Below are 15,331 nucleotides of genomic sequence, written 5' to 3' on the forward strand. Positions count from 1 at the left end.
CTAGTGAGGTCAATGACAGTTTAATTGGTTGTAAATTATGTTTAAAGGTCTTAATCTCCAACAAGAATCTGTGATAAAAGGAGTTATCTGTGCGGCTACAGAACCACACTGCTGCCTTTGATTATGAGATGATGTGAAAGGGGAGGTCAGCACATTACAAATTCAATTTTAGCAGCGGTAACAAATATGACCTGAAGCTGATTCTCCAGCAACAGATGGGGAAGGTTTGATTACAGAATCATCTTTATTAGGATCTCTATTAGCTCCAGGAGCTGCTACTCTTTATGAGAAGCAAGCAAGCAACAAGATTTTGCCACGCAAACGCCACCACAAATCCAATCAGTACCACAGCATAGTAAAAATGACACTGGTCTCACTTTGTCTTGCATGAAAACTCACTGGCAGGCACCATCTAAAAAAATCTACCTCTACTGAATATGAGTGTTTATTTCATGCTTTACTATGAGGACTGTGTACTGCTCAATGGAACGTCCATTCACACAAATATAACTATTAGCAGCCAACAAATATCATTGCAACTGTCTCCTCATTTGCAAAGACAGACAAGTCCCTGGTGAAATGCCAGATCGGTCACACTCATTTCATGGCTCATTAATACAATTATGCAGCCAGTGTTGATGAATAATGTGTTTGAAAGTGTGTAAGTGTGCACTTTTTTCACAGTTAATAGAGAATACAGGACGAGGACGATGCATTTTACTGCTACTTTATTCGCCCTACCACTGATTTTAAGGACAAAGGCTCATCTGTGGGTCGGAAGAGAGCAGCCATAGATCTGAGAGCTCAGAGGCCCGAAGCTTTGAACCAGGAAAAATAAAACCTCTGAACCTCAGAGGATCGGTGTTCAGTTCAGCAGCAAGCAAAGTGGCTCTTTGTTCTCGCTGTTGTGTGTGTCACTGAGGAAGTGTCAATAGCAAAGTTCAGGTCAAGGACAGAAGAAAAAGAGGTAGAGGTAAAGATATGGAATAAAGGGGAGATGGATGTGAGCAGTGAAAAAAGAGGAATAATAATCAAAGGAAGAGGAGAAACAAGAGGGTCGAAGATGCACACACAGCCTAGGAGTCAGTGCTCTGTATCCATCCTATTAGTTAATGTGTCACTCTAACACCAAGCTGGCAGTGACAGTGAGTTCCACCGCCACACACACACACACACACACACATACTTGTACTTCTATCTTTGTGAGGACACTCATTGACATAATGCATTCCCTAACCCTGACCCTAACCTTAACCTAAACCTAATTCTAGCCATAACTCTAAAACCAAGTCTTAACCCTCAAAATGTGATTTGAAGGTGTCTCAAAAAGTGAGGACCGGCCAAAATGTCCTCACTTTCCCAAACTGTCCTCACTCTGTTAGTAAAATACTTTTTTTGGTCCTTACTAAGTAGCAAGTACAAGTACACACACACACACACACACACACACCTGCCTGAACCAATACTAACACTGACTAACAAGGCTGCAGAGAGAAGAGAAGAGGGAGAAAGGTGAACAAAAAAAACGTAGGGGTGGACAGGAAGCCATCTGATAAATAACTGATAGGAAAAGAGCAGAGAGCAATAATGGAGGAATTCAGCATTACACACAGGATGAAAGAAAAGAGAGGGTTATTATTAAAGAGGTGGAGATGGGAAAAGAGGCAGATATAGTCAATCAAATGACGAGACAGAAGGAAAAAAGACAGAGCTGATACAACGTCAGGACAAAATAAGGAGATATGAAGGCGAAATGACCTGTTGCAGGTGCAGTGTTCATAATACCTGCCTAAATAAATAACTCCCTGCCACAAAATGACAAACAATCACATCTGATTGATAACAGTCCCTGTGGCGTGTGAAATCTGTAATAACCTCATCAGTATGTTTCCCCTTAGGTTTCAGAGCTTGAAGAAGGCTGACAAACGCATCATATCTGCGCCATCTGTCACTAAATAACTGCTGGGACAACTGGGAGTGATGGGACGAGGTGAGGGGAGAGGAGGGGCCATATGACCATTTTAGTTATCGAGACTGGCAGCCTGAGGCAGCAGCCCAGTGAGAACAGAGTCATGGGCGGGTATTGAGCTCATAAAGTAGCTTTATGTGCATATGGGCAATGTTGGAACAGAACCTGCACCCTCACACAAAACTCAATTTACTGCCAAAATGACACACAAGCACATGGGTGAGTAAACTTGTGGTATGATTCTACAAAAACACATGAAAAGACACTGAAGAAGATCCTTCTTTTTGCTGCTCCCATGCTTGGTCTGTATGTCAAAATGCATTTCAGCAAATGTAGCACAAAACAAATACTTTCAATCTAAGTCCAAAAAATACTTTTGTGTTTTTACGTTAACTGAAGGCCACTGGAGTTTCTCCTACATGCTTGGAGAGGAAGTGAGAGTGAAGGGGTAGTCAGTTGGTTGCAATCTGCAACCCCACCACTAGATGCCACTAAATCCCACACACCAGTCCTTAAACTAAGAGAACAAGTATTTCAAAATGAAATGCAAAAACCTATTCAAAATTCCAAACTTAACAAATATGGATTAGGTATTGGTGAGTCACGATTCACAACAACTGCCATTATAAAATCAGTGACATTCACAGAGTCACAGTGGGCTGCAGACTCAGATTTTAGTGCCCCAGCAATCCCTGCGCTCACGTTATTTTACATGAAAATGATCCCAGTGACAGATTTGACAGGTGGGATTAACATTTGAGTTAGAGGTATCAGAATCAGAATCGGGAGAAAAAAGGTTGCACTGGTGCATCATGTCAAGAAAGCCTGGAGCTTTCTTGGAGCACTGGATTGTGTTTGGATATATGATGTCCATGTAAAGTTTGATTTGCCCTTTCTCACTTAGTTTGACCCCTCCCGAGAGACCACTTTGCCTTGGGACACCCTACCAGGAGCTGTTTCCCTGGCAACATAGGGCGCCTAAATCCCCACAACAGTGAGGAGATAACTCCTGGAGAGACTCAAATTTCATTCAAAACTATTGACACTATACAACAGAGATAGAAAATGAAGCACCAAACCAGCAGCTGAACGGCCTGTTTCATGCCACAGCTTTCTTCCAAACCCAGCTGTGCAAAAGGTTTTAATCTGATGACAATATTTTCAGAAGAGCAGCCAGCATTTCCATCTTGAAAATGAGAAAGCACAGACTAATATTATCCCAGCAAAGGTACGTGGAAACACTAAGTCGTGGGTTTGTGCAATCAGCTCTAGGGTTCAAAATGATGTCTGAGAGAAGGAGAGAACTATCTGTCATACACACGATTTCAGATGTTCTGTCACAAGTTAATTCATCAACGGCTCTGCAGTGAGCAAAGTAAAAAGTGAGGGTTCACTTTGTCAAATGAGCCTCAGGTGTTGTCGTGCGCTATAACCAGATCACTGAGAACATCTTTAATGTCAAACTCACTGTTGGTAGAAACCCACTGAGCTTTTGTCACCAAATCTAAGTAGTGTCAGTTTCACAAGCTTCAACATTTCTCCAAATAGAAGCTGGAACTCTGCTGAACTCTGCTGAAACAATGAGTAAATTCATTGATTTTTTATCAAGCAAAATGTGCTTATTCCAGCTTCTCAAATGTGAGCATTTGCTACTTTTCTTTGTTTCCCATCACTGTAAATTAAATATCTTGGTTGGTCAGACAAAGCAAGATGTTTAAAGATGTGATCTTGGGTTCTGGGAACTTGTCGTGAGCATTTTCACTATACATTTGATTAAAATAACTGACAGAATAATCAATATTGACAGCAATAATCACTTGCAGCCCTTGTCCATTGCATTACACTAGTTCAGAGCTGTTATACAATTGCACGTGCACCCTGCAGTGTGGTGTTATAAAGTGTGGTCCGCTGCGACGTCTCCATGAGACTCAAGAAGCTGCATTAACTTGGGGCTTTAAATGGAAAACAATATTAATCTATTGCTGATGGGAAATAACTGTCTGTGACTCGCAATTTACTTCGATTTTATTTGGTCTGGATTGCCTGAAATTGGTCTGGCTGGAGCCGCTCCAGCTGCCTTTTCTCAGACATGAAAGATGTGATAAAAAATAATAAAAGAAAATGGAATCAGCTGACATATAATTTCTGTTGACCCAGAATGGCTTGGTTGAATATTGGTTGAAGCTGGTGAGGAAGATTTAGGCTATTTCTGTCTCTCTTGACAACTGCATCTTTCTTGCACTGTGAGAAGGCACCATGGCAGACTGGAGACACGCCTATGCTGAACGAACACACAAACACACACACACACAAATATAATTGGCAGGGCTGGGTTGTTTCCCTGGAGGCCAATTCATAGCTAGATCTTCACTGAAAACTGAGGAGCTGCAAATTGTTTCCCCTCTTCGTCCTCAGTTTAACTGCCAATTACCCAGATCTGACAATGGCCACTTTAACTCTCTCTCTCTCACACACTTATACAATAGCCTTTATCACGCTGAAATCAGCATTCCTATGGAGGATAACACTCAATGACTCCTTTTCTGTATCTGTATCAAGCCAAAAACCCTTAATCAGTCATGAGTCCTCCATATTCAACAACAAATGGCTTTGAACATCATTAATAAATACTTAAAAAAAACTAAATGGTGTGTGTGTGTCTGCAACTGTAACCACGTCAAAATGTAAAATGCAAAGATTTTATTTTCATGATTGCAGAATGTGGGATTGGAAATCGGATTTATTTATGTTAGAATAAACTCCCTTTCCTCTCACAGAGCACTAATACACTGTGAAACAATTGTTAGAAATGGACAAACCTTTGTGCTGGTTGTGGGTGGAAATAGGGTTTTTTATTTTTTATTTCTTATTTTTTGGATAAGACCGCCTGTGACGCGCAGAGGGTGGACATTTAAGGGGTGGAATGGGCGAGCTGGGACCAATTTCCCACCGCAGTCACACAATCACAGCTCAGGCCTGATCGATCAGACCACACACGCACACACACACACACACCAAATCATTCACTGATGACATATGCACACAAAGCATACACAATTTGAAATTCAACTTTGTCTGGATAACTATTAGATTACAGAAGACGCAAAAATTTAACAACGAATATTCCCTGAATGAATTACATAGCATTAAGAGCAAAGTGTCTATCCTATAACTCCCTGGGATAATCATTTAAGAACCTATAAATTGCTGGAAGAAGATAAACTGGTGGGTCACAGTGATTATTCGCTGGGAGACAGAAGAAAATGACTTTTGCTTTGATCAAACATCTGAACTCCTTTATCTCAGCTGCGTTTTATCCCTCTTTGCGGCAGCATGCGCCTGTCGCCTGTGATGAAACAACATTTCCACCTCCATCAGACCCGAGAGTCACAACTGTTGCTCAATCAGCGCACCCAGCTCCGAGGGTCCGCGCTTCCTCCATCCGCTTTCACATCACCTGAAAGCATCCATTCACAGAGCAGCTGGGCGCAAACCCACCGGCACAATCACGCAGTAACTCACATGTCTAAGTTCTTGCATGCGGTCCTTCATGGCTCCTAGCGAATCACTCCTATTCCTTCAGCTCCCGGTGTCTCTGCTGGATGTGTGTGATGATGGAGCGGCGGGGCGGAGACCGACGGGGCGATGCGAGAGCGACCGAGGCGAGAGGCGGTGATTTCCCCCCCCTCCTTCGGTGCGGGCGCTGGGATGGTGGGACCACTTTACAGAGCAGGGTGACGCGCACGAAAGGTAAGGCGAGGCCTTCCGCCGTTAACCCATTACACACCCGCAACTTCCTCCTCAACCCGCGTTAATTGACCTTATGGCTCCTTTTCCCAAGTTTCTTTCTGCTCTGTAAACGCCCGTCGAACAGACTGAAGACTGGATTTACAGAGGAATGAGCACCCCAGAGACGTCGGCTGGCTGAGTGGTGAAATTGTGTTGAATTTGGTTATTGATTGAGCAGGTTCAGAGATAACGCCCAGGTGGTTTGTATGGTGCCAAAGCGCACAGCGACCCCTGTCGGAAACATGATGTGCAGACCCTAACCCTCAACTATCCAGAAATCTTGTGCTTTTACACATTAAATTGCAAATACACTAGTGTGCCTGATACAAATCCCGTATAAATCCCAGAATATGAGGATACAGTTATGTTCCTGTAACCGGAACAAACTAAAAGACCTCATTAATAGCCTTTCTCCTTAGATTAAAAAGAGTGGTAATGTGCCGCTTTACTGATAGGAACGGTCTGCGTAAAACATCACACATACAAGAAGTTGCATGGTAGTATAGATGGATTTATAATTTTCATTAACTTAATGAACTGCAGGGTTGTTCAGGAGCATCATACACAATTACCAGAGTGTTGTATATGTAGTGAGTCATTTTGCACATAATATACCCTCTACAGAGCAGTTTTTGTAACACTGGATTGTGGCTCAGTGACAGTTTCACAAATGCATATGAAAAACAAAAAAAAACAGTGCGCCAAATGCTTAAAAAAAAATCTTTTTTGTTTAGTTTCAATTGAGAAAATATTGCAGATAAAACAATAAACGGCTGATCAGAAGTGGAGAATGACATTTCATAATCTATAAAAAACTTCATGACAGTGTTGCTGTCCACATGTCTGTATGTGTTCTTCATATGTTCCAGCTGGCGTGAACATGGAGAGTGCAGCCTCAGCAAATTGCGAAGACTCGACCAAATATAAAAATGATAGATTGTGATAGCATTTCACTCTCTCCTCCACTTGAGTTAAAGAGTTGAGAAATTTACAGAGCCCGAACGCTCTGCGGCTCCAGAGGTGGCTGACTGTGTGCGGGGCGGCGCAGACGAGAGCTAATGAAGGCAAAGCTGCATGAGTCAGAGCTAGAAATGAGGTCTTCTCTGCCGTCCAGTGTATTTTGTGTCGGCTCTAACCTCCCTGCAGGCCATCAAACACAGCAGAGAGAGGGAGAGGGAGAGAGAAGGAGAGAGAGAAGGTGTCAGTGAGGAGTACAAAACACAACTAATCAGAGGTGATTCAGTTTCAGATAAACTTTAAATTATATTGTATTATTTAGAACAAATTTCAGCACAGGATAATGAATAAATCAATTTATTTATTACCGCCCCTGTCTTCTTCTCCTCTCCTTCTTCTCAAAGATCCAATCTCGTCCCTTCTTCGCTGATTTGCCTTTCATGTTTTTGAACCGGCATCTGCACAAAGACAAAGTGTAGCTGATTAGCTTTGTGACAAATCTCATCCAGACTCTGTGTCTGATGCAAAAAGTGTCGCGTATCCAGTCTCTTTGTGTGAGGAGAGACTTGATTCATTATGTGAAAGGGAGGAAAACCTGCCTGACAGTGTTTTAAGTCAGGCAGGACAACGACCCTTTTAGATTTCTCTTGGTCTTTTGGCTTCATCTGGACAGCTATGACTGAGCCTGCACTTATCAAAGCCAAGACCTGCTTACTCTGCTAACGGCGATATTTCTAAAACAGTTGTTTTAATACAATTCGATAACAAAATAGAGATTATCCTAATCAAAGTAAATTAGGGTAACAAGGCTATTTCCTCAGTGTGAACACACTCAGTATCTGCCTAGTGTGTGACTGTCTTTACCTTTGTCCTGAATACTGGACCTGGTTTGGAACAGCTCTGTCTGAAGTTTCTGATCCTAATCCCTGAAACGAACGAGTCAAGAGCACAGTTACCATAATGTAGCAAAAACAAATCAAACAGTCCACAATATCCACTAATGCTGACTCCTTTGTTTCTTACTTTGGGAAGGACTCCTGTTACTCCGGCAAAAAGGCACAAGAAGAACCTGGAAATAAACAAAGTGCGAGTGTGTGAGACAAAAGGTCAATCATTTTAACGTGTAATAATCCATCACAAGGCTAATGTGACAATATGTGAGTCAATGTGGACGTCGTCCTGTTCTAATTAATGTTGCGTTGTAAGTACACTGGTACTAATTTCACAGGTTATTAAGGAGTAATCAATTGCAGATGGCTGCGGCTCAACATGTCAAAATAAAAGCCCCGCTTCTGATAGGTACTGACTTTTTAGCTTTGCTGCTGTTGGGGTAGTCCACCACCATGCCTCCACTGAAACCTGCCCTCATGGCCTGCGATGTGATCAGCTCAAGCTTTAGAGAGGGAAGAAGAAGACTGAAGGTAAGTGTGAGAATCTGGAAAAAAAACTTTAGATTTGACATTCACAGCAAATTTTCACCTGCTCTGAGTTCTCTGGATAAAGCTGAAAAACTGCACGAGAACCTCTTGACTGAAAGACAGAGCACAAGAAAAGTTAAGGTCTTCATTGTAAAATGTGATTTATGGACGTCTAAATTTTTGTCAACAAGAATGATTAAATCTTACCAGAGAAGAGTAGAGAGTACTAAAGAAGGTATAGAGTCTCTTTGGAGGACTATGTGTCCTCTTGTCAGCGTTGCAGAGCCACTGCAGGGCAGAAATACTGACAGGGGGTAAAGCATAAATGAAAAATCTGAAATTAATCCAAGGAAAATTCTTTTTTTTTCTTCTTTTTTTGGTTTAAACACCAACATGCTTCGTCTTTCACCTGATGCAACCGTCAAAGGTGCCAGGTCGGAAAGGCATCCCATGGCCCATGTCCCCCAGTAAAAGGTCTCCTTCTACTTCTCTGTCCAGTGCAACATCTGTCACAGGAAGAAGATTACATTTGATCAGTGTTTCAGCAATTTATCCAGATCTCTTCTTCCACTACATTTATAATAACAAACACACCCTAAAAAATACATGAGAAATTATTTTTATTTTTTGAGAAATCTCTGCTCTGATCTCTTTAATATGCAAAAGCATCAAACTTAAAACAAGTCTTGCTTTTTGTCAAAAGTGCAAAAACTGAGTACCGTAGTTTCACCTCATTCAAATTTAAGACTTTTTAAATACCACATGGAAAGCTTTAACACCAGTCACCGGTTATTATGTACATGAATACATCAACACTATATCCCATTTATGTCAGTGCTTCCAAGCTGTTTATAACAATAAATCTTAGTATGATTATTAATCATTGAATGTGAACTGGACCCCTACAATAGATGGTGCTGACTGACGCTCAACACAATACTGTAATTAAAACGATGATGATGATGATCTTTTATACTGATCTTGTACTTAATATTTATGGTGATTAATAAGTCACATGACTTATCATTGGATTGTGTATAGGGACACTGGAATAAGTTTTCTTCTTATAACTGGTCAAGTTCCAGATTCTGTGAGCAGCTTTAGGGTTTGTTTGGAATTACTTTCTACTTCTACCACTATATTGTAGGAGAAACTATTAATGTTCCTCCTAAAATATGACATGCAGGGTTTTGAGAAATCATCATCAGTGATATCAATATGACAACGGAGCAGGTAGAGGTACCAACTGTTCAGTTTTTCTCAGTTGAACCATTTGAGAAAGTTACATAATTTAATTGTGATTTAACTTTTAAGACCATTTTAACTAGGTCACATTATTAAGATCACCAAAATCCCAGATGACATTTAGTATAATATCAAAATTATATAAGTATATCCACTAGCTCCATTTTGTTTGTTCAGATGTACCAGTGTCAGACTAACCCAGCATTGCTTTGCTGATGTCGACTCCAACCCAATAGTGTCCCTCCTCTGACAGGTAGTCTCCACTGAGACCAGAGCCACACCTGAGAGACAGAGGACAGACATCACACATACAAGGTCACTGTGTTATTCTGGATCTTACAAGGTCTGATGTTAAAACTTGGAATAAAAAAGAATCACAGTGGTGACATTCAGAAGAAGAGATTCTCAACCACCAGATGTTTACCAGATGTGTCATCACTTCAAATATAGCTTTTTCATAATCACCTTTTCAGACAGTAGAAAAAGCACCACTCCTCTGTAGTGTCATTACATCAGACAACCTCAAACTCCATGTTTCTGCCATGTTGCTACCGTTGTGGTACGTGGAAAACTACTGTATTTACAGAGGTTCTTTTTCCAACTATTAATTAAAGTAGAAACTGAATGGTATGTGTTCCCCACAACTTCCCAGCAGTGATGCACCCATAATAAGAAAACAGTAGTATGGCTTGTTGGCTTGATGGCTTGATGAGATTATGTTTACTCTGAGATCTTATTTATGTTCAAGTGAACAGAAAAACTTGTAAGAGCGATGAAGTTTGTCTCAAACAGATTAATAGTGACATCAATGTAAACATAGTCAGTGTCACTCACCCCACATCCAGCAGGAAGCATGGCTGTCCCTCTGGCAGGTTCAAAAGCTCGACAGCTCTCTCTGACATCTGGCTCTGGATCTCAATCATCCGAGAGCTGTGGGACAACAAAATTGTTGACAGTGTAAAGGCATTCTCATGTGAAGACACTCAACCTTCACACGTGGCAAAGTGCAGTCAGATTTGATGTTGGATTTAGTAATCTCTCTTCAACTATCACCCTGCAGCAGGTCCACAGAATAAAACTGGGAATTCTGCAGCTCGTTACTGATAGTCCAGTACAAAATACTCCAACTGCGCAACACTATAGGAACAACATATTGATTTAGAGCTGTAACTAATGCAGATACTTTTCTCAATTAATCATTGTCAATTGTTAATTGTTTAGCATAAAAATGTAATAACATAATGAAAAATGTCCATCACAAGATCCCAAAGCCTAACTTAACATTTGCAAATGTTTTGGTTTGTCCAACCTACAGTCGATAAACCAAAGCGATTCCATTTACGATGATATAAAACAGAGAAAACCAGCAAATCATCACATTTGTGAGGCTGGGACGTCACAAATGTGATGACTGGCTTTACAAACTGACTTTGTTGATTATCTAAAAAGTTGCCAGTTGATTTTCTGTGGATTACGGCAGTGCTCTGTTTGTCGGCTCAGTTTTATTCTCTCCAAAAATAACTTACCTATAACACACTTTTCCACACATTCACCGAGAAAATGAACAAATAAACAAAAGCATGATTCGATGCAATGGAAAACATGGACTTGCAGAAAATGAAACAAACCAAATGAAACAAACTAGAGCATGACATCCAAAGCGATACACATAAAACTGAATTACGTCCTCCAAAATTATCACACAACTGAATCAACACCTCTCTGATGTGTTTTGTTATTTGTCCACGTCTAGTCCACCACAGCTGAGAGGCAAACACTGTACTTTTACTCCAATGCACAGTGAACAGTATAACATCCAGACTCACTTCTGGGAGTATTTCTTTGCCTCCTCTTCATTGTAGAACTGCGGAGATGAAAGCACATTAAATTAAAACCTCAACACACCGCTGCTGTTAACTTTAGACAATCATTCAAGCCGCTTCTCATATGATAGTTAAAGGTCCAAAACAACGTTAGCCTAGCAGCTACAAAAACACAATAAGACCAGTGACTCACCACATCTGGAGGAGCTGTGTGTTCAGGCCGTCGACAGCTGGATGCCATGGTCCTCTCTGTGAGTGTGTCTGTGTCTGGAGACGAATAATTAATTAGTAATATCAGGTTATAGACAAGCTAAACGTTGTGGTGGCAGCAGGTCCACATGTGAGGCGTCTTCTTCTTCGTCGAGCGTAATACGAGCAACCCTGTGTAAATACACGATATCGCCACCTACTGTGCATCCAGTAAACTACATATTATAATAATAATAATAATAATAATAATAATAATATGTTACATGGTGCTTCAAACAGGACAGCAAAAATCAATCAGTATATCTTACAGTAAAATAATATAATAACTAAATATAATATAATAAATAGATAAGAGCAGTTAAAGGTAAAGGTTAAAAGGGGTTAAAAACTGAAAAAGGACAAGAATAAATATAAAAATGTTTTAAAAAAGGGATTTAATATACTGCCATATCTTACACAGTGTCGAGGCATTTTTACACTTAAGTTTTTAAGTGAAGTTGGCGCAGTCTTTAAATGTATGGTGGCCAACCATCCATATCTTTTCAAAGATTGGATGACATCAAATTGAAAATTGAAGTGTCCTTTATTACACAATTTAAATTACTACACAATTTAAATTGAGACACGGAATATCTTTAAGAGAATCTATGGTAACGTATAGATAAGTGCAAAAAATATGAATACAACCGATCTTATTATTATCATTATTATTATTATTATTCTTATTATTATTATTTGCCATGTATTTGTTATCCAAGATATTAAGACGCAACCTTTTTCCCTGCAAAATTATTGGTCGGCTGTAAGTACTTCCTGTACACCCTCACTCTTATTGGTTCCTGGCTGATGACGCAGCCGGATGCCGCAGCTGGTTTTCCGGGCTGCTCGCCGGCTTGTTCTTGGTAAAATGGCAGAGGTCGGTCAGAGACTGGGGAGCGGAGTCTACCGACTGTCCGCCCTCAGGAACAGCCAAGGTCGACCGGTGTGCGCCGGAGACAGTCCCGGGTCTCTCCTGGTGAACAGCCGCGTTAAAGAGGAGTCAGCCCGAGATCACCGTGAAGTTCAGCCAGTGTCCGAGAGCAGAACAACTCAGCGCAAACCAGAGAAACTTTCCAGAAAACATAAACTTCAACCGGTGAATGGGAGTTTGCTTTGTGCCACGTCTCTGGAGCTTGATTCATCCCGTTTTGTCGAGTTCAGTCAAATCAGAGAGCGCGTCCAAGCTCATAATGCAGCCCTTAGCTTTGCTGCAAGGCTGCAGCCTTTCTTCCAGGAGAAGCTGCTACCTTGCAGGATGACATGCTGGACCAGAGGAGCTGTTTCCATCCCCCCTGACACCTTCAGATCCCCTCAGCAGCTCCGTGCTCTCTGCACTGCCATCTTCATTCTGGCAGATCAGGGATCAGAGAGGCCAGGTTGTGGACAGAGACGCCTGAAACTACACCTGGATTCATCGACAGCAACTAGAAACTACAGCTGGAGGAGTGCTGGGAGCTCAAAAGATGCCCCTCTGCTGTACAGAAGCAGGACGGCCTATTACGACATTCTCAAAGTTACCCCTGGTGCCACACAGTCCCAGATCAAGACGGCCTACTACAAGCAGTCCTTTATTTACCACCCTGACAAGAACCCAGGGAGCAAGGAGGCCACCCAGCGCTTCTCTGAGATCAGCGAGGCTTACACCGTGCTGGGCAACATCAGCCTGAGGAGGAAGTACGACCGGGGCATCCTGAACCAGTCAGACATCCAAAGTGCAGGGAGACCGTCCTCCAAAGAGGCCACGAGCAGATCCACAGGCTCCCCACACCAGCAGCAGCAGCAGCAGCAGCAGCATCAACAGAGAGCCAGGCGGTTCTCCCAAGCAGGCGGGAGGCCCATGTTTGATTTTGACGCCTTTTATCGGGCTCACTATGGGGAGCAGCTACAGAGAGAGAGGGACATGAGAGCCAGAAAGGAGCACATGCAGAGGAAGCAGAGGGAGCAACTGAGCAGGTGGAGGCAGGGGAAAATGTTGGAGGTGACTGTGGTGATGCTGGTGGCCATGGCAGGGCTTATATTTGTGAATCTCAGCAGGCCCTGAAACAGAAGCAGCTACCATATGTGTCCCTATGGGATTACATGTTACGACTCTCGGGGTGGAAGGGGGTGGCGGTGCAACCTCAGACTGTTTTTCATGTCTTGGGTGTTGACGAGGATTATTTTAGCGTGTTGCAGGAGTAAAAACAAAGGCTGGCTCTCTAAAGCAGCAGCAAGGCTTTCACTCATCAGATGAATCCCCCTCCACCCTGACTGTATTAAAGGACAGGGTCACAATCTTTCAAGTCTGTCTTAAAACAATAGTCAGGTGCCCATGTGAGACTTGAATCAGGTTTTGCATACAGTCACGTAGGGCAAATTGGTTCAGAAAAGAAATGTCTTTCTCAGGGATTGTTCTTTAATACACTTTGTTGTTGCTTTGAGCTCTGTGTTTTTTAGGAGTCAAATTAACTTGGTTGTGATTTCCCCCTTTTTGCATGCAAATTTAAAATTGTTCCAAAAGAAACTACTAATGTATATTCAGTAAAGACGAATGCTTTGACGAATGTTCCAGGGACTAGAATCATTGTACTGTGATTTTACGCATCGAATGGTTAAATCAAACATTTCTGAACCGTTTTAAAGGAGATTTGAAAATATTGACATATATCATGTATTGTGATATAATTTATAGGCTATATCGCACAGCCCTACTGTCACCATCCTCCTGTTCACCCTGGCCACTAAGATATCCTCTCCTAATGTGCTTTCATTGTCAGTGATGGAGGACAAAATCCCATCAATGCAAAAATGTTCTCCAAAGTTTTATTTACAGTTAATATGAGGCTTCAGAAGTCTGTGTTAGACAAATCAAGTGTATATCCTCCAGATATAAAGCCTTTTTTAGCAGCTCAGTTTGGAAACAGTGCAGGGAAAGAAAAAGTACAAGTACTGCGATTTTGTTAATACAAAGTACTGTAACTTTGTTATCCACTTAATTTGTCTAACATAGACTGCTGAAGCCTCATGTAACCATCAGATAAACTTACTATAAAATAAATAATATTAAATTAATATCATATAATATAATATTATATATTTTTGCACAGAATAAGGTCTGTGGATTTTGTCCTCCATCACTTAAGCAGCATTGGATCTGAAAGAAACTTTATGTTTATCCAGAAAGGAGTGACAGATTAAAAAAACTGTAACGTCAAGTAGAAATGGCAAATCTCCAAACCACATAGCGACAAGTGGAATTATGATTTGAGCACGGAGCTCTTTCAGGAATCCTAAAAGCACCCAGTGAGTGGGTGGTAAGATATCATATTTCACATTTCATGTACTGTCTAACATCTTATTTATTATAAAATAAAGATGTTGCACCGTCTGAAGGAGAAAACTAGAGAATCTGATGTACCGTGCACATGTAGGTTTAGTGTTTGTGCTGTCAGCAATTGTTCTACTAGTTGTGAAGCTACTGTCTAAACCTATTACTTCATTTACTTTCTAATAGGAGTGACACGTCTGAGGCCAAACAACTTTACATGCTGAACAACGCACAAGTCCTCCACCTCCACCTACACACTGCTGCTGTAACGTAGAGAAATCTAAGAGTAATGTTGAGAATTACTTTGAAGATAATTTGCTATTATTAGATTGATGCACATGTTTAAATGTGTATACATGTATATAATGTACATACAGGATGCCACATTATGTTTGGTGTATCATTAGAAATTTTAAATTGTTTGTGTAAAGGAAATGGTATTTGAGCAAATATAATAAAATAACATTATTTTTCTTTGTTTTAATTTAGTTTTATTTATCAATGGTCATAGTAAATGTGTAGTTGTAATTACCCAGCATTTGTTTTTCCGCAGCATTATAAGGGCTGACCTCTA

The 15,331-nt window shown here is 41.1% G+C and overlaps 3 protein-coding genes across 7 annotated transcripts in view; 1 reads left to right on the forward strand and 2 right to left on the reverse strand.

Moving 5' to 3' along the window:
* The window catches only part of stx1a (syntaxin 1A (brain)), a 62,427-nt gene extending 56,294 nt beyond the window's left edge, over window positions 1–6,133 (reverse strand). For 2 of the 4 annotated variants that reach the window (XM_071496834.1, XM_071496830.1), the window contains exon 1: window positions 5,492–6,133. In XM_071496834.1, coding sequence (XP_071352935.1) covers window positions 5,492–5,521 — 30 coding nt within the window. In that variant the 5' untranslated portion in view covers window positions 5,522–6,133. The remainder of the gene's footprint in view (window positions 1–5,491) is intronic. The other 2 variants (XM_071496831.1, XM_071496832.1) reach the window with 2 other exon arrangements.
* Window positions 6,134–6,248: 115 nt separating this feature from the next.
* bud23 (BUD23 rRNA methyltransferase and ribosome maturation factor) lies at window positions 6,249–11,567 on the reverse strand. Its single transcript, XM_071496835.1, has 12 exons — window positions 11,395–11,567; window positions 11,205–11,242; window positions 10,213–10,308; window positions 9,577–9,659; window positions 8,543–8,639; window positions 8,341–8,437; window positions 8,195–8,245; window positions 8,023–8,108; window positions 7,739–7,784; window positions 7,580–7,641; window positions 7,084–7,173; window positions 6,249–6,898 (listed from the first exon to the last, which is right to left on the reverse strand). Exons 1-12 carry the CDS (start codon window positions 11,440–11,442, stop codon window positions 6,844–6,846), a joined length of 849 nt encoding a protein of 282 aa, XP_071352936.1. The 5' UTR covers window positions 11,443–11,567; the 3' UTR covers window positions 6,249–6,843.
* Window positions 11,568–12,267: 700 nt separating this feature from the next.
* Window positions 12,268–15,241, forward strand: dnajc30b (DnaJ (Hsp40) homolog, subfamily C, member 30b). 2 transcript variants are annotated; one of them, XM_071496476.1, is made up of 2 exons: window positions 12,268–13,403; window positions 14,944–15,241. In XM_071496476.1, the coding sequence occupies exons 1-2, from the start codon at window positions 12,271–12,273 to the stop codon at window positions 15,029–15,031; spliced, it is 1,221 nt and encodes a 406-aa protein (XP_071352577.1). In that variant the 5' UTR covers window positions 12,268–12,270; the 3' UTR covers window positions 15,032–15,241. The 2 variants fall into 2 exon arrangements, with proteins under 2 accessions (XP_071352577.1, XP_071352576.1); XM_071496475.1 differs by lacking the exon at window positions 14,944–15,241 and having other exon boundaries at window positions 12,268–13,637.
* The last annotated feature ends 90 nt before the right edge of the window (window positions 15,242–15,331 follow it).

Source organism: Trachinotus anak, unplaced genomic scaffold (assembly GCF_046630095.1).
Source record: "Trachinotus anak isolate AG129_WGS33_773 ecotype Australia unplaced genomic scaffold, CSIRO_AGI_Tana_v1 ptg000014l, whole genome shotgun sequence".
Classification (NCBI taxonomy): domain Eukaryota; kingdom Metazoa; phylum Chordata; class Actinopteri; order Carangiformes; family Carangidae; genus Trachinotus; species Trachinotus anak.